The 21297-nt window shown below is 33.2% G+C and overlaps 2 protein-coding genes across 6 annotated transcripts in view; one reads left to right on the plus strand and one right to left on the minus strand.

Moving 5' to 3' along the window:
- si:ch73-138n13.1 overlaps positions 1 to 5782 on the minus strand; it is a 71430-nt gene extending 65648 nt beyond the window's left edge. The window contains exon 1 of the mRNA XM_002663199.8: positions 5493 to 5782. The gene's annotated coding sequence lies outside the window, so the exon portion shown is untranslated. The remainder of the gene's footprint in view (positions 1 to 5492) is intronic.
- Positions 5783 to 5974: 192 nt separating this feature from the next.
- zgc:194007 lies at positions 5975 to 18090 on the plus strand. Of its 5 annotated transcripts, XM_068222991.2 has the most exons (7): positions 5975 to 6130; positions 10277 to 10330; positions 10424 to 10463; positions 11415 to 11515; positions 12388 to 12480; positions 12605 to 12682; positions 16486 to 18088. In XM_068222991.2, exons 1-7 carry the CDS (start codon positions 6046 to 6048, stop codon positions 16605 to 16607), a joined length of 573 nt encoding a protein of 190 aa, XP_068079092.1. In that variant the 5' UTR covers positions 5975 to 6045; the 3' UTR covers positions 16608 to 18088. The 5 variants fall into 5 exon arrangements, 4 of the variants coding, with proteins under 4 accessions (XP_068079092.1, NP_001129446.1, NP_001315030.1 ...); NR_137284.1 differs by lacking the exon at positions 5975 to 6130 and having other exon boundaries at positions 12392 to 12480; positions 16486 to 18090; NM_001135974.3 differs by lacking the exon at positions 5975 to 6130 and having other exon boundaries at positions 16486 to 18090.
- Positions 18091 to 21297: the final 3207 nt, after the last annotated feature.

The following is a 21297-nucleotide window of genomic DNA, read 5'->3' on the forward strand; positions in this document are numbered from 1 at the left end:
TTAAACAACAGAATGCAGAGAGAAAGATCACTGTTAAAGGAATAGTTAAGCCATCATTTACTCATCTTTTACTTGTTACCAGTTTCTCTTTCTTTCTTCTGTTGAACACAAGAGAAGATATTTTAAAGAATGAGTTCAAGGCTTTATGTCCGTGCCTCCTGTCACATTGGGTAACATTAATTTTCTTCAGTGCTCTTAGAGTATTACAGCCCACATATGAATTTGTTAAATTATTTCAAATGACCCGTCTTTGTGAGTAGTCTAAGCACAATTGGTTATGTCTTAAGTGAGCATAAACTAGCATTTCTATTTGACCTCTACGTTATCTCTTAAAGTGACAGTAGCCTAAATAAACCAATTTCTGTCTACCAATTTTAACCAACAGAATACAGAGAGAAAGATCACTGTTAAAGGAATAGTTAACCCATCATTTACTCATCTTTTACTTGTTACTAGTTTTTCTTTTTTCTGGTGAACACAAGAGAAGATATTTTGAAGAATGAGTGTCTCCTGTCACACTGAGTAACATTCATTTTATTCAGTGCTGTTAGAGTATTACAGCCAACTAGGGCTCGGCGATTTTTCCGATTTTTTTGATTAATTCGAATTTGCGTTTTAAGACGATTTAATTTTTAATTAAATCGAGAAATCTCGATTTTTTAAAAAATATATATTTTGTCCATTATAATAGCACCTATGCGCTTTGGTTCACTCTCTGTGTGAAGCAGGAAGCACACCAGAAGCGCCTCTCGGCGACGCAACGCACAGCATCACGCAGCGCCATGGATTTTAGAATTCTAAACAGGTTTCTATACACACACCGGCGCCACCCAGCCACGATTCACGAAGCAGTTCTCATTTCAGCCGCACCACAGTGCGCCATCTGATTAGTTTCATGTTAAATATCATGTGTATCTTGGAGTGTGATAGTTTAAACTGTCATGTCCGTGCCGTTTCTGGTGTGCGTGAAGTCATGTAGGATTTTACTTGTTCCACGTCTGTGTGGATTGTCAAGACATTCCCTCATCAAGTCGATAAACTCGATCTCAACATGTATGAAGGACGTAAAAGCCTGCCATGTGAAAAACAGCGCCGATCTTTTGGTTTGAACACGAGCAGAGGTGAGGGCCTGTAGCAGTGAAAATGAAAGTACCCGCCCCCCTGACGTCATTTAGCGGACCTAGTTGAAAACCAGACAGATCAGGCAGCATAATCCAGAAAGTGGAGCAAAGCGCATCAAATGATCGGTATTTAAAAGGGGGAAAAAAGAAAAATAGATTGAATATATTATTTTATATTAGACACACATCTGGTGTTTTTATTTGCTCCTTCTATACGTCCAAAACTTCACACATTGGGTTAAACTAGGCTTTACAGTTTCCATGTTCAGTCCTTTACTTCCACTGTATCTTTTTAAGAAAAAGGCAGCAGCATTACAACCTGTCATTTAATCAGAAGACAAAGTCAAAGCCGAGCTGACAGCCAATCTTTCCTAGGCTCAGCAAAACTTGCAAAAAAATACCTCTGTATTCCTGCAAGTGCAATATTTACACAAATATTTCTTATTCAAATCTTCAGCAACGCTATTTAACTCGTGAATTTGTTTTACATTTATTTACACCTTGACCGATTTTTTTGACATGCCAATTAAAAATACAATGTTCCTTAACCAGATGGTTTAGTAGTTACTTTCAGTCATGTTGTTGTAATGTTTTGAGAAGACTAGTTACACAATAAAAAATGTTACACAATAAAAAAAAAAATCGAAATCGAAATCGTGAATTGGTCAAACTTTATAAAAAACCTAGATTTTTTTTTTTTTTGGCTAAATCGCCCAGCCCTACAGCCAACATATGAATTTGTTAAATTATTTCAAATGATCCGTCTTTGCGATTAGTCTAAGCAAAATTGGTTATGTATTAAGTGAGCATAAACTAGCATTTCTATTTGACCAACGCGTTATCTCTCCAGTACCCTAAATAAAGCATTTTCTACCTGCCAATGTTAAACAAAATACAGAGAGAAAGATCACTAATAAAGAAACAGTTAACCCATAAATTTACTCATCCTTTACTAGTTACACATTTCTCTTTCTTTCTTCTGTTGAACACAAGAGAAGATATTTTGAAGAATGAGTTTGAAGCTATATGTCCGTGCCTCCTGAGTAACATTTGTTTTATTCTGTGTTATTACAGTATTACACACAGTGTTATTAAGTTTGTTACAGAGATGAGTTTGTTAAATTATTTCAAATGACCCATCTTTGTGAGTAATCTAAGCACAATTGGTTATGTCTTAAGGGATAATAACCTAGCATTTCTATTTAACATTACGCATTACGCATTATCTCTTAAAGTGACAGTAGCCTAATAAACCATTTTCAATGTTAAAAAACTAAATACAGAGAGAAATGTCACTGTTAAAGAAAGAGTTGACCCATAATTTACTCATCCTTTATCTGCTACACGTTTCTCTTTATTTTTTTCTGTTGAACACAAATGAAGATATTTTGAAAAAATGCTAAAAATCTGTAACTATTGGCTTTCAATGCATTTGTTTTTCCTACCATGGAATTCAATGGTTACAGGTTTTCAGCTTCCTTTAAAACATCTTTTTTTTTTGTTGAACTGAATAAAAAAACTTGTAAAGATTTGGGACTTCTTGAGGGTGAGTAAATTGTGCACATTTTCATTTTTGGGTGAAACTATCATTCGGTATCAAACACTTTTTCTATCATTATTGATGAAGGTGTACCATAGATATATTTTGACACCATTTGATCTTTGCCTAAAAGATTGTAAGTTTTCTTCAGCATAGTTACTATAGTTTAACCAATCTTCCAAGTCAACAAGGACCATTAAGCATTTTTATGCCACTGTTTCCTGTCTTTTTTGAGTGTGTGTGTGTCTGTGCGTGTGCACAATTAACGCTCTGGTTCAGCCAGTTTTGCAGAAGGAAAATACTTTCCACGCAATACCTGAGCAATGAATGAGCGCGAATGACTGGCAGACTTTATACAAAAGGCCAGTGCCTGCACACAGCTGACGCAAATCTGTGTGTAAATAATCTGAAAGCAGAAAACCATGCAAAGCTAACCTGCCAGGGAAAACTATGAATCACAATGACAAAAAAAAAAGTGGACAACAATCCTAAAATGCCATATTATATATGGCTGTATCTGATTTAATTACACACAACAAAATTTTGGTTCTTCAGCAGTTCCTTTAGAATGCCATACCCCCAAAAAATAAATAAATAAAAATAAAAAACAAATGTAAAGCCTTTTAAAGTTTCTCTAACTCTCTCTTAATATCTTTTTAGTTTAGTTTTAGTTTAGTTAGGCGGAAACATACGGTGATACAGTTGTTCTCAACATTTAATGCACATTTAATGTTTCCTCATTAAACAAATTAAAAAACACCCAAGGGGCCACGAGAAAGTTTTGACCTCAGAAGAACATAAAGCTTTCAAATCAAATCAGCTTTTTTCATTCATAGCAAAACACATGACCGTGAAGTAACATAATCTAATCTTATATTATTCATTCATTTTCTTGTCGGCTTAGTCCCTTTATTAATCCGAGGTCGCCACAGCAGAATGAACCACCAACTTATCCAGCAAGTTTTTACGCAGCGGATGCCCTTCCAGCCGCAACCCATCTCTGGGAAACATCCACACACACATTCACACAAACACTCATACAATACGGACAATTTAGCCTACCCAATTCACCTGTACCGCATGTCTTTGGACTGTGGGGGAAACCGGAGCACCCGGAGAAAACCCACGCGGAGGCAGGGAGAACATGCAAACTCCACACAGAAACGCCAACTGAGCTGAGGTTCGAACCAGCGACTCAGCGACCTTCTTGCTGTGAGACGACATCACTACCTACTGCGCCACTGCCTCGCCCCATCTTATATAATAATTAGTAAAATTAATATCTAACATATATATTTTTTCTACACCACTGACGAAGTTGCTGCCGTGTTCAAAGGACTTGATGATTGTATCAATTTTTTAATGATAACTCATTTACTGTATGAGCAATTTCATGCAAATGTCAACCTTACCATGAAAAAAAAACATTTTACCAAAATAGCGAAACCCTTTTTAGTATTTTTTGTGTAAAGGCTTGTATTTTACAGGATTATAAAAGAACTTCAAAATGTCTTTGTCAATGTTCTCAAACAGAGTGGCAATTTCACATGCATAACAGAAAGACGTCACATCCATAACAAAGCTTTTTTCCTCATAAACACAAAAATGTTAAATAAAATAAAATCAGTCATTTTTGTTCTAAAGTGAGCAACTCTTATCCTTTTGATTACCATTATTTCTTTTGGGTTGTGCAGTTTAATTCACAGAATTTCTGTACTGTAAACTTGCAGGCTTGTTTGGTCACATACATAACGCATGTTTATTGTCCTCATTTAAAGTATAAAAAATATTGACAGATTGAGATTTTTCTGCTATCATAAATCTCTGGTTAGTTGCTTTGGAAAATATCAACAGAGGTTTCAATAAAATGTTAACAAATACTTTCTTTTTCTCTTATGTTTTGAGTTTTTTTCTGCAAATGTCACATGCATAACACTGGAATTGCTCGTATGCAAATGATTCAGGGAAAAATATAAATGAAAAAGCTGATTGAAAAACTTGAAACATCCACACAGCTACAACAATCAATCAAAACAAAAGATACACAGCATGACAGTGAAAACTTGACTAACAACTACTAGAAATAAACACCCAATGTTTATCATAGAAACAACAAGAATGACAACTTACACAAATGTATACAAAAACAATAATAATAATTATGAATAATAACTATGAATAATAATAATAATAATAATAATAATAATAATAATAATAATAATAATAATAACAATAATAATAATAATAATAATAATAATAATAACAATAATAATAATAATAATAATAAATCAAGAAAGTGCGAGTCCACAACATTCCACGATGTAAAATAAAGCACAAAACCTGAAATAAAAGTGTAAATCAGACTATGTTTATTTTTCTAGAGGGACATAAATAACACATTATTATTGAATACCACAGTAACCACAGTTGCAAATAAAATTTGCATATTAACTACTGAATAATCTGTCAATAAAAAAAAATCTTTGTTCCCTTCGAACAGCTTTCTTTCACAGTAAGTTAGCTTAATTTATACTTTGTTGAAAACACTGGCTAATAACATAGCTATAAGTTTCGTTTAAATACTTTAAAGTTTCTTAGTTGAAACATTACAGACGGTAACCATTACATTCTGACGTAGACTGAGGTTACCATGATACATTTGTAAATGTAATAATCAGAAATGTAAACAGCTTTCGTGAGTTTCTTTGTTAGCTGATTTGACTAGCCTATTTCTTTATTCCGATTAGTATAAAGAACATAAGAAAAGCAAAGTGACATGAATCGGCTTAAGCAAGCACACAATTACAAGCGCAATGTTTTACTTTACTCACCTTTTTGTCAACTTCAAACCTCCGTCTGTCTGTCCGTCCCACCTGTGTGTGATCTGTTTGGGCTCTGAGCTCAACCAAACCTCGCTGTCCGCGGTCAGGATAGACCGGGGAGAGCGTCCTGTTGATCGCGGATTAATGTTCGGCTCCGCCGTCGTTATTTGCGTGCTTTTTCCAGCTTAAATCACACCAGGACGTCATTCCTCACACCGTCCATTAACTGTAGTATTTCTATGATCACAGACTGGCTCACACAAACTTGCTGAGAGAGCCGGAAGGCGGTGCGGGATCGCATTGCACGGAAGGATGGAGGATTTGTTTTGGTACGCCAGACTGGGACAGTGTGGTGGAGCGGGAGAGTGGGTCTCCCTGCCCCCTTGTGGAGGATCATGAAATATGCCTATTTGGATTAGAAAGAAGATTTTGGTCACGTGATAACGTAGTTTTTCGTTTCCTTGAAGCATGTTGTTGTGTGGGTTGACTACGAGTGGGGATGGATTACAGACCGGGCCAATAGGGCCATGGGGGAGGAGGCCATGAACTTCAAAACGGAGTCATGTTTGTAGGAAACCCAACTACGAGAATGAATGTTTGTTTATGCTTCAATACATGGGTCCCATACACCATACAAGACTTCTCAGGCAAGACTTTTCGTTTATGAGGAGGGGCTCTTGGCACTTTTTCGTTTGCTCATGTGAAAATGAAAGCCTCTAAAGGTCATATTAGATCATGTTATTATAGTATGATGATTAGATTTAATCACACTGAATTTATTGTATTCAGTAAAGTTTTTTTTGTCATTGTGTTCAGCAGCATTTTCCAACACAAGTGAATAATTTTTGAAAATTACATATAGGCTAAAGATCAGTCATAATTAAAAATAATTTACATTTATAATGGCACCGTGTCAGCGCCAAAGTGCTAGGCTATTAGTTTTTTCACCAAAAAATATAGTAAATTGTTAATTGTAAACGGGTCACACTACTATTCGGTGCAATTTGTGTATCCCAAGACATTATATGCCGGTGTTCTGATGATCTGTGCTATTTGAGGCACATTGAGGCAGCTCAATATGTTAATCTAAAAAAACAGGGTTAGCACATCTTGTCAGCTTCAAATGTATATCAGAATGAACTACCTGCTTAAAGAAGGGTGTAAAAACTGGAGTAAAGCATTTTGTCAGCTTCAAATGTCAATCGGAATGAACTACTACTCTAATAAACAAATTAAATATGAAACTGATGAAAAAACTAAAAACAATAAGGCAGTAGTTTACTCTGATAGACATTTGAAGCTGCTACACTTTTCTCTACATTATTCAATAGAGTAGGTAGTTACAGTAATATAGATATTTGAAGCTGACATATATATATATATATATATATATATATATATATATATATATATATATATATATATATATATATATATATACATACAGATTTCTCATCTAGTCACATCATTTTCAAAAAATTTAACTCACATTTAAGGAAAGAAATTTGACTACAAAAAGCAGAGTTTGTCTAACTCTTTTATCTTCTTTTATTTTCTACATTTCAGAGTAGTTTTCTGTTGTGGTAGAGCATAACACATCCAGCCTGTTTGCCATTTTATATAGAACACAATATATATATATATATATATATATATATATATATATATATATATATATATATATATATATATATATATATACCTTTTTTTTGTAATTTTGAGTTAATAAACATGTTTCAAATCTCCCTCAGATCATCATGTTCTAGCTCATTGTTCACCATATCAGTAGATTTGCACACAAAAAAAAAATCATTCCTGTTACTGTCTGCCCTGTTACTGTTTAAATATTGCTCTGCGTCCATGGTATTGCTATTTATTATTATTAACTTATTTTATACAATCAAAGAAGATTAGTTTAAACCATGTGCATGATTTTTTTCAGGGAATGGCACTCTTGTCTGCTGCTGAATAGCAGAGATGATACAGGGCACATCATGGTGCAAACCACCATAAAAATTTAATTTAAAAGGATAGTTTTATTAATAATTTTCAGTATTTCACTATTTTTACTGTAGTATTTGTGAAATTTAAAATGTTGCTTGTATTTCATTTGGATTTTTTACAATTGATGTGACATTGAAAAATGTTGTTACTGTTTGTTGCTGTTTTTTTTTGTTTTATTTTCTTTTAATAATTCGATAACCATCATTTTGTTATTAATAATCGAATGAGGGTGTGGCAAACAAGTTTTCTTAGTTCTTATTGTAATGTCCACCCTGTTACTTTGTGTCCACACTGTTACTCCTCTCTCCACCCCGTAAGCTATATAGTTTTTTTTCATATTAATTAAATATAATCAACATATACAGTATTACACATATTTTTCTGGTTACTTGCATCCAAAGAACTGAAAAAATTTGGTCACTTGAAAATGGGATTTGATGAAATTGCAGTCTTTTTTTACACTAAATGAAAAACATAAAATTTTAAATGTGCCATAAATCATAACATGTCTTTTTTTAGATAATTCTTGTTTAATAAAACCTTTAAAAAATACTAGAAAAAAATATTTATTTTGGTTTTAATATTTTTATTATTAAAATTTTTTCGCATAAATTCACTTGATTATACACTTTAAAAAAAATATATAAACATAAAACTTACATTTGAACAATTAGGTATTGGAAAAATAAATAAACAAACAAACAAAATAATAAATAGGGTATATCTAATTTTATTTCCAGATGTAATGTACCTGTTAATTCTGTCAGCCATAAGAGTTAAGAGTTGGAACTTCTTTTTTCTTCAAAAACAAAAGTATGGGTTTTTTACCATATGAAATAAACTATTTTTGTACCAATGTAAGTCTCAAAAATTATTCAGAAACTCCAAATATAATTAATACAGGATCTGGTACAATCGGAATCTAATGTCTCTGAAAAAACTTGAAATATTTTGTTCCAGAAACTCTGTAATTTGGGACGAATAACATAGGAATGAGACAGGTTGGAATCTAATAACCGACATTTGTCACACAATGGCAGCCCTTCTAGAAATAGTTTATTCAATTTTACACTTGGAATAATAAAGCCTATGAAGCACCTTAAGCTGAATGAGACAATGTCTTGCGTTAATGGAACATCTGTGAACCAGTTCCAGACTTTGTTCCTGAATTTCTACTGCAAGTTCTTCTTCCCAAGCTGATTTAATGTTCTTTATAGATGGACTTTTCATCTGTTCTAAACCCTCGTAAGACAAAGAAATGGTACTACTATCTCTAAGACATCTTTCCAGAAATGTGTCCAGATACATGGGTGACACTGTGGAATCCTTAGAAATGTTAGACTTTACAAAGTCTCTTATTTGGAGGTATCTAAAGAAGGGGTTAGAAGGAAGACTGTATTTTTTACAAAGCTGCTGAAGTGAAGCATTTTTTTATCTACATATAAATCCCCTACTTTTCTTATTCTTACTCTGTAACTATTTATTTTAAACAACTTTTAAAAGATACAAGAATGTTCACTTAGGGGGACATTTGGCCTGTGCTACATGTGAAATTCAGTAAAAAACAAAAAATGCCAAACCACAATTTACTGAGCTGGACCAGTATATTTTTCTTATAGTGTAACAAGTATTCGTTCAACTGAAATGATAAAATCCTGGAAAATTTTACTTTTTTTTTTTCAGGGACAGTTACTACCCTGAAATAGCACCGAATAGTAAGAATGACCCAAATATTATATTACAACATTATTTTATTGATTAATTAAGTCTGACAGTAGCCATTGCTCCATGCATATCTGATTTTACTATATCATCCATGTGAAAAGACATGAAGAACCAGAAAGAAAGAAAATAGATCAACTGAATACAGTAAAACTGTGACAACATCTTCAATTGTACATGTGTCATCTGTTTTTGTTGTTTAAAGACTGATAAAAATAAAAGACATTGCATTTTCCACTGTCATTCTATCATTTAATATATCGGAAACAACAAGGTTTAGCTGCATTGCAATTTGTTTTCTGACCTTTATTTTTATTTTTTTCTAGTAACCCTTCTTTTTTAGTTACTGCTGCTCACACTAGTAATCAGCTACTGGTAGGCATATGTCAAAGTCATATCTGAATAAAATAAACAAAATGCTGCATGCATAACTTAAAAAAAAAAAAAAGGAATGGCGACACGGTGGCTCAGTGGTTTGCACTGTCACCTCACAGCAAGAAGGTCACTGATTCGAGTTCTGGCTGGGTCAGTTGGCATTTCTATGAAGAGTTCTGTGTAGAGTCCTGAAATGCTGCTGGAAATGCATCTGCTGTGTAAAACATACAGGATGCTGGATTAGTTGACAGTTCATTTCGCTGTGGCTACCCCTGATGAAAAATTAGGGATGAATGAATGAATGAAAATAAATGAATATGCCCAATAAAGAGGATGTTTCATTTTCAATGTCCTATTTTGTTCATAGTTATATGTAGTGTATTTGCTGTGTATATGCTTACAGTGGGCGATGCCAACAGTGATTATTGTGCTTGTTCTGTTGCCAGCAGATGGAGTAGTCGCTTTAAGTATAGACATGGGAAAGTAAACCTAATAATTTCATTATCTGAATGAAATTATTGTATTCAGAAAATATTTAATAATGTATGCACAAAATTATCTTTTTACTTCTCATGAATGTTTTCTCATGAAAAAAAAAGTTCTCTGTGTTCACTGTTAATGCTTCCTGTTCAACTGGTCCTGCATGTCTTACGAGAAGGAAGGTTTTGTTTTTTATTGTGGTATTTCCTTAGATGCATTTTGTTCTCAAAAGAAGAGGGATGTCAACTGTGCTATAAATGTACCAGGTAAGAGATTATTTATATTACGTTTGCTTAAATACTAAATCTTTAAATAAAAAAATAAAAAACAGTAAATGTGAGCAAATTCTTTCTGTTTAGTTACAGTAATACCAACATTGTTTGTGTCATTAACAAAAAGGTAAGGAGAATATAATGACATGATCGTTTATGTGTACTACTAATTCATTTGAAGTTGACCTTCTGTTGTTTCTGTGGAACATTATGGTTAGAAAAAACTAAACAGACAATGGAGAGCATAAGTATATAGTTGTGAAAAATGATGCTCTGTCGAGTTTTGTGTTACTTGACTTTTAGCATACTGCATAAGTGTCTCTGTTTTCTATAAAACAGAGTATTCACAGAGTATTCATTATTTATTATTAATTATTTTTCAAAAAAATGTAAAATTAATCATTAAAACATTGTATATTAGAATCAATATATACTTTTGTAAATGATACATATATTACAATTAATTAATGTAAAAATTCATGTTTTTTTGTGTGTTAACATATTTATGTCACGAATAAAAGAATTTTCAGGGGGATCCAAGTGCGAGTATAACAAAAATAATATTTATTGACAAAGTCAAAAATCAAGTGAAGAATGTGGTGCTAGTGCTAGGAGAGATCGGGCAGGAATCAGACGGGAAACAGGGTCCAGAAATTAGTCCTCAGATCCTAAGCACACAGACAGAACAGCACACCATAAGCACACATAACGAACTGACAAAGACACACAGAAAACGTGGCCCATATATAGGTCCGAATATGAGCCTCAGCTGGCAGGCTCATCAAGCCAGCTGAGTGCCGTCATCACAGGTGATCAAAACAAATACACGAGGAGAACAAAAACAAACCAACATGATCAAACAGACACTCCGGAAAAGCGCACAAACCTGCAACCGTGACAATTTATGCATATATCATTTCTAAACAGAATTAAATTTGATGTGGAAAAATAGTCAACTTAATAATTAGCAAATATTCCTCTAGTGATGTACTTTCAGGCACTGCTTAAAAGTGATTTTAAAAAACTCAAGCAAAGTCAAACACGTGTTTCAGAACATATATATTTTTTTTCAAAACAGAAATTGGCAAAGGAGCTGTATTACAGAGCACATGATGACCGAGACCACTGATATTAATGTGCCAGAGGAGACCAGACAGAGCAAGGACTATCAGTCAGACTGTACGTATTGTAACTATTGTAACTTCACTTTAGAGGGAAACACTTTTCTTGAATATGGTGTTTATGAGACCTTATATCATGAATATGAAGGTTTTAATCATGTTTAAAGCAGTTGTCATTAAGAGTCATTCACTCAGTTATGTAATTTTAAATGCAAAGATGACATTGTTTGACTTTTTTTTTTTTTTTTTTTTTTTTACTTTGTCTTGTCTATGTGGTCTTGGTAACTTAACATTACTAAGACCACATAACTTGTCATAAATCTGTCTTAAACATGATTGTTATATGGCCATTGTAATTGCGTATTTAATTAATTTAATGAAATATTTAGGAACATTTAATGGCATTTTAATGACAAATAAAATTTGTACCACTGTAGTTGAAGTCAAAAAAAAAAAATTATGATGCTGTTATAAAAATCATGATGTAATTAAATTGGCCTTCTGACAATCATGTTTATTACAGGTTTATGACAAGTTATTTTGTTTTGGTGAGGTCAAGTTTTATAACAAAGACAACAGGCTTTGTTGTATTGGTTATGATGTTTGTTTATGTCAAGTTCTCATACCAAGGACATTTCAAACAACGTCACCTTTGCATTTAAAATGACATAACATATAATGACGGTTTTTATAAACATACATATAATCTAATTAATGTTTATGTGTCATGTTATGAAATAAAAATTTCACTACTGTCTCATGAATACCCCATTCAAGTAAAGTGTTACCATTTATTTTAACTTAAATAATAATCAATACGGGTAAATCAATATCGTTCCTACATAATAGACATCATACATCCAGCGACGTATAATTCAAACGTTTTTATTTTTATGTATTTATCAGTCAAGTGTCTCTTTTCTCCTCTAGTCAGGGGCAAGAACCCACCAGTGCCAATAGCAGACATCAGTATTTCAGATGACTCAAAGCCTGCAAATTCAAATCACAAATGTTTACATTGTGGTGAGTAAATATGTGATTTAGTTATAGAACTGATATTTTCAAAAGGCATACCAAAAACATTGCTAATGTAATATTTTCAAAATCTGCATTCAATAATATGTTAAATCAACATTTTTTTGCACAGAGGAAACATATGAAAACCACAAAAAAATGAAAAAGTTGTGCAGTGCGGTATGGAAGCAAATATCAACTGATGATATGTGTGAGTATATAAGAGTATATAAGAGAAATATCTAAGAGTAAAAAATAAGGTTAAAGTCTATGGAAATTGATTGATTGATTGATTGATTGATCATTCTGCCCTAATTTATACTCTGTTCAATATACAGTCAGTTTCCCTATTATTAGTCTTAATTTTTTCCTCAATTTTATCGTGTGTTTTTAAAGGTGCTGCCTGTATGTATGTAAGAATCTTTAGAGCAAAGAAATGGCATAATATATTTGCAGATATTTAAGATACGTGCTAAGTGAACATATTTGTTAATTTGAAAAACAATGCTTAATTCAGTTATTCTCCTTCGAAAATGTGCGTTCTTTGTCTAAATGTCTTTGTTTTGGTCTCTATAACCCATCCACTGCCAGTTTACCCAATAATATTTCCTCTGGGTTGCCTTGGTGTAAAATACACTGTATTTCTTTTCAGTCTTGAAGGCTGCCTTAATGTATGCAGCCATGGCCAAAATTGCTACTTCTAGAGAACAGTAGCAGCCTCCGCAATGAGATGCAGATCCAAAGTTATAAATATCCACATTACGTAGTTTTTTTATTAGCAAATAATATAAATATTACCAACGTAAACATTTGCTAAGCAAATTGTAACATTGTACATTGTAGCATTGTTTCCTAACAACACGACACAAGATTCCAGTGAAAAGCAATTAGATTTTCTGCACCAGATCGACATGCAACATGATAGAAATATTTAAATACCACCACAGCCATTCAGAAGCGTATAATAGTGCAATGCAGTTCGAAGTTTTGAATCAAATTACTGCATAATAAAGCATGTTAACATTATTAAAAGTGTATGCTGATGACTGATGTTTGTCTGTTTGCACTGAGTCACAATTCTAACATTCATTTTCAAATATGTTTATTTTATATAACTATTTCAATATTTAAACTATCTGCTAAAAAATAAATAAATAAAATATGGCACTAAGGGCCCTATCATACACCCGGCGCAAGACGCGGCGCAATAGTCTTTTGGTAGTTTCAGCTTGGCGCAAGAGTCGTTTTGAGGCGTTGCGCTACGCTGTTTAAATAGCAAATGCATTAGCGCTCATTTTTGCGCCCATAGGCGTTCTGGTCTAAAAAGGAAGGCGTTCTGAGGCGGACCGCTGGCGCGTTGCTATTTTGAGAAACTATAATAGATTTTTCATTACGCACTGCTTAATACGCACAAGAGAGCAATAGGCAAATATCTTTACATATGAAAAAATGTAAATATTAAGGATATATATAGTATATATTAAGAATAGATATAGAATATAAATATAAAGGATTAAAATATTTCAAAACATTTTTTTTTTCTAGCCTACATAAATATGAAAAATCACTGCTTTTATGTCTTCTTCATCTCGGGAGGCTTTTTCAGTACATTCATAACAATTTGCTTTTGTATAATGTTATTATTATTAGCAGTAGTTTTTATTATATTCATATTTATATTTGTTTTATTAAAAACAAGCTTAGATTTGCCCACCTGTCAGGTTTTAGACCATATGGGGCACAGCATGTGTTTTAGGAGATAACTCATGTTTTTGAGCACATTTTGTTATTATTGTTCATTTATTCGTTTGCTGGAAATTAGAACTGAATTTAGAAATAGTTTTGAAACGAATATTTTTGCTTAACAAACAAAATTGTTTATTTATAGACTGATGTCTGTGCGTAAAGGTTTCCCTATCCAAGAGCGAATGTGAAAGTACTGTAGTTCCATTATCTCTCATTCTCACGCAGTAGATGCTCTGTTTAACAGTTTTCTGTTTAAAAAACTGTTAACTGTTAACTGTTTGCTTGTGAAACGCTCATTTTTTCCACTTAGACTTACTTTGCGTCCTGTAAATAGCGAATGCGCTCTTGGCGCAACGCAACTGACTCTTAAAGGGAATGGGAAATGAGACTCTAATTGGTTTATTCTCAAAACACACCTATAACTCATTAAGAAAATAAACTCAACCCTTTTAGACCATGTGCCGCGGCGCAAGGCAGATTTCCCGTCCTTAAATTAGCAAAAATGCGTCCTGACACGCCCTGAAAGCGTTTGCGCCCTGCGTTTTGCGCTCTGCGCATGGACTGTCAAAATAGAGCCTTAAATGTCATAACAATTGGCATTCAAACTCACATTTATAGCATTTAACACTGAAAAAAGCACATAATCAGTACCCGATGTGATCATTGTTATAATAATTTATGCTGCTGTTCAGCTGTGAGAAATAGAAACCGTTTCTAAAATAGAAAATTAAGATGAGGGTTAGGACAAAAATTCTTTTTAACATGGAAAAGATTCCATTTATAACATCTAGTTATCTTGTAGGCTCAATGGTAAGGCACGCTCACTCCTGTTAGCAGGGCCGTGCACAGGGGGGTGGTCCGGTGGCTAGAGCTACTACCTCTCTGCCCTCATTGGGTTAGGTGCCCCTCTCAGCAGGCACTTGCTCGATCGACCCCCCATGAAGGATAAACAAATCGTACTAAATTGTATGAATGAGATCGTATGAATTCATACAAATTAGCTACTAAATTAAAAAGTCACAAATTGCTATGTGATAGCGTTGGTCAATCTGGTAATCTGCCATCGTCTTTGATAAAAAAAATAAAATAAAAAAACCTGCCATCGTCAGAGGGACAGGGAGAAAAGATGTCTTGAATTTAAACTGCAATACCTAGTTCAACCACTGGGTGTCAATCTTACATACAGCACCTTAAAGCTCCTTTGTCTTCTGCACTCATTGTGTTTTCATCCATAATTGACAAGGGTGCAAGCTCATGCACAAACTGGAATATTGCACTCTGGAAAATTTCTACTCAGTGAGTCAAAAAGAACAAAATAATTACTTTATGATAAACAAGTGCAAAATATGATAATAAATGGGCTGCGGGTATGGGCATTATTGCTGCCCTGTCGCACCCAAATTCTACACTGAAAAAAAGTGTTGCATGCAGAAAGGTTGCAAGCAATTTATTTGTGTCGAATTTAAACAAACAAATTAAGTTTAATAATGTTCAACCTAATTTGTTTGTTTAAATTCAGCCCAAATAAATTGTTTACAACCACTTAACGTAAAAAATTGAGTAAATCCAAGCAATCATCTTTGTATATATATATATATATATATATATATATATATATATATATATATATATATATATATATATATATATATATATATATTTTTTTTTTTTTTTTTTTTTTTTCAGTGTATCATGAAAGCATATTACCATTAAAGCATTTCATGCAAATTTCCATCATAATTTATGCACATTTTTTCTTATTGGATAAAAAGTTTATCCTATTCATTTGCAAATTTTAAGCAGATCTTGGGGTTTCCATCAAGCATTTTTCATGCCATAGTGCAAAATGTGCATAAAAGGTGAATGAAAACTAGGTAATTAAGCTAATGCATGTGTTGTGATTGTGCATAGCTCACTTATTATTTTTTTAATTAGTTTCTTTTTTTTTTTTTGTAATTATTATTACAATGAATGTTTATTAAGAAACCGATATGATGACATTTTATGTATTGTATATTTATAGGTTTTCCCATGAATATAGTCAATGCTGCCGATAAATAAAAATAAATGAATGAATGAATTAATTAATTAAAGTATAATATAAAGTATTATAGATTTGATCAACATGTTGATACTGTTTTGCCTCTTCTCTGCATTATAATGATCTTCCACATGATCCCACAACAAAAGTTCACAGCGCTTCATGCATTTCTGTTAATATTTACAATGAGGAGGAGATTAATTCATTTGAATGTGTTTGCTTTGCAGCATCAGACAGAAACTCTATCACTTCAGTCATTTCGTCAGACTCAGGATATGCTTCAAGAAAGAACACCGATTTAGAAGTCTCTGAAATAGAGGATGTGGATTTTTTAAATAAAACCTCCTAAAACTTTTCCAAAGACAATGTACCAACTTATAAACCCCTAAGAAACACTCATACACCTTCTCATTCACACAAGAATGTTGGGCAATTTAGTTGATCCAGTTCACTTATAACATGTCTTTAGACTTTGAGGGAAACCAAAGCACCCAGCTGAAACCCACACAGACACTGGGGGAACATTCAAACTCCTTCCTTTCACCTGTTAAACATAAAAGAAGATACACTGAAGAAGGTTGGAAATGAATATGGAGATTTTATACTGCAGCTTTTGACAACTGTTATTGTGTCTCTTAGCTTAGTTGTCATTTTTAAAGCAAAGATTATTCTGTTTGAGATGTCTTTGTCATGACAACTTGACATTACCACAAAAAAAACTTGTCATAAATCTTTCATAAACATGTTTGTCATGAGGCCTATATATTTTTCATAGGCATATATTTTTCTCATCATATTTGTTCAGTGGAACAGGCTGACACCTGAGTTTATTTCTTCTGTTAAACAAAAAAGAAGATATACTAAAGAAAGCTGGAAACCTTCCATATTTGTTTTTCTTACTGAAAGTTAATAGTTACAGGTATTCAGCTTTCTTAAAAGTATCTTATTCTGTGTCAAACGGATAACAAATAAAATAATAATTATTAAGAACCACTTGAGGTAGAGTAAATTATGAGTAAATATTCATTTTTGGGTGAACTATCCATTTAATGTCGTCATAAATTATTTTTGTTTAACAAAAAAAAAAAAAAAAGATTTAATATGACTGAATATTTTCAGAAGTTTCACACAAATTGCTTTTACAAAGCCAACCCTTTATACCAGTTAGCCTAATATTCTAAAAAGAACATGTTCTGTGTGCTGTAACAATCTAAAGATACAGCAGAATGTAATGTAACTTTATTTATTTTTTTATTTCCGTAGATCAGTGGGTAACCCAAATAGCTGCATTTAAGTTACTTTTTTTTCCCCAGAGATGGGTTGCCGCTGGATGGGCATCCGCTGTGTAAAACATACTAGTTGGCGGTTCATTCCGCTGTGGCAACCCCAGATTAAGAAAGGTACTAAGCTGAAAAGAAACTAATTGATTGAATGAAGTTACATTTTACTAGCTGCATTTTACAAAGGGAAAACAGCCATAAACATTTCATCACTTTTACAGTTCAAGAAGTTAGTAAAGTAATTATACCTGCAGTCTGTGGAAAGTGCAGCAGAAATGAAACATTGTTAGAAAATATAATGTAGATCACACTGCATGTCACATTCGCTTTTTAAATGTTAAACCTTGATTGTATATTATTTTTTTTCCTATAGAAAACTAAAATTTATGCCTATCTAACAACATGCTTAAGTTGACAAATCAAATACTGTTGTTTTATAATGTGAGAAGACTGCAAGAAGCAAATTTCATTTCTGATCAAACTGTGTTTGTTTGGTGACCCTACTTATCATGACTACTTAACAAATATATAAATAAACTGACGAAATATTAATTGTGTTGCTTTTTTTTATTATGGTGACCTTATAGTGAAACATAATGAAAAAAAAGAATAATAAAGTAACTTTATTTTTGTTTACAAAAATTTCTTTTATTTTAGAGATCCTTACATTTACAGTCCATGTGAAATCAAAATTGACTGTATATTTTTCTAGCGTACATTGTAATCCATAAGGTAAACAATGGTCTGTGTAAATAATCCATTGGGGGAAAAAAAAGTTTTTTAGGAAATTCTATCAAAGTCTGTCTATTTGCTTCCATGTTTGGGGCATGCTTTAGGTGAACTATCCCTTTAATATAAGCCTTAGATGTATGTGGAATTCAAGTTCAAAATCAAAACAGACTACTCCATAGATAATTTAATACATCATGTTATTCCACTAGAGCATGGGTCTCAAACTCAATTCCTGGACGGCAGCAGTTCTGCACAGTTTTGCTTCAACCCTAATAAAACACAGCTGATCCAACTAGTCAAGGTGTTCAAGACTAGTTAAGCAAGTGTGAGTTGGAGGTGGTTGGAGCTAAACTATGCAGAGCTGCGGCCTGCAGGAATTGAGTTTGAGACCACTGCAATAGAGGAAGCTACACTAAAAAACTGTAAAAACAAAATAGGAACTTTTAAAAGCTTAAAAATTCATACAGAGATTTGTACATTTTGAAAAATAACAGACCTTCCACAACATTTCTGGTGAACAATGTTGGCACCTAATGCACACATGGTTTCTATGCATGGGACATTGTAGGGGAGGGCGAGGCAGTGGCTTAGTAGGTAGTGCTGTCGCCTCACAGCAAGAAGGTCGCTGGGTCGCCGGTTCAAACCTCTGCTCAGTTGGCGTTTCTGTGTGGAGTTTGCATGTTCTCCCTGCCTTCGCGTACACACACTTATTCACACTCATACACTACAGACAATTTTTAGCCTACCCAATTCACCTGTACCGTCTGTCTTTGGACTGTGGGGGAAACCGGAGAACCCGGAGGAAACCCACGCGAATGCAGGGAGAACATGCTAACTCCCCTCAGAAACACCAACTTACCCAGCCGAGGCTCGAACCAGCGACCTTCTTGCTGTGAGGCGACAGCACTACCTACTGCGCCACTGCGTCGCCATGCGCTTTTTATGTTACATTTATTCCAAATGTGACAGGACTAACAGAAACATGAGGACAATTCTAAATTTATTTGTATTATATATTTTTAGTATTTATTTGAAGGACTTATTTATAATTTGAAACTTTTAATCTGTTGATATGAATGATAACAACTTCAACTTGCTATTTTTGAAGTATTTTATTTTTCTAAATAATTATTAATTATGTATTAATATATTATATTAATTTAGCATAACAAAACTTTTAAACTGTAGGTTCGATTGAGCTGGGAACAAGGACAATGATAGGGTTTGTAAATTAGTAACGTGTTTTTAATAAAGAACATAAATCTGAGAACCAAATGAATGACATGCACCTTTTACAGAACAACTCACAGAAATCAACCATTAGTCCATTTTAGACATTTTGGGGATGACATACTTTTTATTCGCTGTATTTATGTTGTGTTTTTATTTCAGGGACAGAAAATGTAAACTTCTGAGGGAATGTCTCGGTAACCCCTTACAATAAGGTTCATTAGTTAATGCATTTACTAACATGAAGTAATCATGAACAACACATGTACAGCATTAATTAATCATAATTGAACATTTACTAATGCATTATTAACATCGGAGTCCATTGTTAACATTAGTTAATGCACCATGAGCTAACATAAACTAACAATGAACTACTGTATTTTCATTAACTAACTTAACTAATATGAACAAATACAGTAGTAGATGTATTGTTCATTGTTTGTTCATGTTAGTAAATGCATTAATTAACATTAGCTATTGAACCTTATTGTAAAGTGTGACCAATGTCTCTTACAAAATAATGGGCAGAATCAATCAAACTAGCAGCATTGCAGTGTTTTAGGTAGCAGACGTCAGATACTTCAACCTGCTTCTGCTCTTTCACTATATACACTTATTCTTACAGACTAGCAAAACATCTTTCTTGCAGTTTTGCTGCTAAAATTGTTTAGTGCCTTGCAATGAGAACATGGGTTTACTTGAAACCATATTTCTGCCATGACGATTTTCTGATAGTAAAGAAGCCAGCAGAGGGAGCTATTTTACTTGAAATCATTGTTGTACACACAAAGTTGCTTACACGTTTATGAACATGCAGATTCTGGATAAATGTGAATAATTTGAACAAAATAAAGAGATCCTATAAAATGCGTGCTTTTTCTTTTTAGTTTTTTTTTTATTTAGAACTAAATTTGAGTAAGATATTTCACATGAAATATATTTGCATATACAAGATTAAAAAAAATAAATTGTAAAATAAATAAATAAACCCCTGCAAAAGTTTGTGAACGTGAACCATTGATTTTTTTTAACACTTTTATTTTTTAGCCAAGATGATCTACGACATTTTTTAAAAAATGGTTCATGAGTGCCTTGTTTGTTCTAGATCACAGGTGTCAAACTCATGTCCAAAAGGGCCGCAGCTCTGCAGTTTAGTTCCAACCCTAATTAAACACACCTGATCAAACTAATTGAGTCCTTCAGGCTTGTTTGAAACCTACAGGTAAATGTGTTGAAGCAGGGTTGGAACTAAACTGTGCAGGGCTTTGGCCCTCCAGGAACTGAGTTTGACACCCCTGTTCTAAAGTATTAAAGCAACAGTTGACAAAAAATGGCATAATTTACTTAATCTTCACTTGTTTAAATCATATTTACATTTCTTCTTTTAAGCACAAAATAAGATATTTTGAAGAATGAACTTCCATAGTGTTTGTTTTTCCTACTATGAAAGTCAAAGGTGATAGTTCAACAGAAAGAAGAAACTCATAAAGGTTTGGAACCAACCACACAAGGGCTAATATTGAGTACGTTTGCTTTTTTGGGGTGAACTATCCCTTTAAAGTGATGCTCTTCAGAAATATCCTCCATGTCCTGCATATTTTTCACCTTATCCAGCATATTTTGTATACTTGAACTCTTTCCAGCAATGACTGTGTGATTTTGAGATTTTGAGAAACTAGCAGCACTTTTAATGCCTTTTCAAAAAAGTTAATTTTGCATACAATGATTATGATCAAAACAAACTATGTTAATTTTAGAAATAAATCGTACTATTGTGGCTGAGTGGGTAGCACG

The sequence above is a fragment of the Danio rerio genome, chromosome 8, assembly GCF_049306965.1.
Source record: "Danio rerio strain Tuebingen ecotype United States chromosome 8, GRCz12tu, whole genome shotgun sequence".
Taxonomy (NCBI): domain Eukaryota; kingdom Metazoa; phylum Chordata; class Actinopteri; order Cypriniformes; family Danionidae; genus Danio; species Danio rerio.

Excerpts from the sequence above, each read along its gene's own strand:
- zgc:194007 (XM_068222991.2), top strand. The coding sequence starts at position 6,046 with ATGTTTGTAGGAAACCCAACTACGAGAATGAATGTTTGTTTATGCTTC. Across the intron at positions 10,464-11,414 it reads TTTGTGTCATTAACAAAAAG|AAATTGGCAAAGGAGCTGTA; the intron begins GTAAGGAGAATA and ends TTTTCAAAACAG. Across the intron at positions 12,481-12,604 it reads TCACAAATGTTTACATTGTG|AGGAAACATATGAAAACCAC; the intron begins GTGAGTAAATAT and ends TTTTTTGCACAG.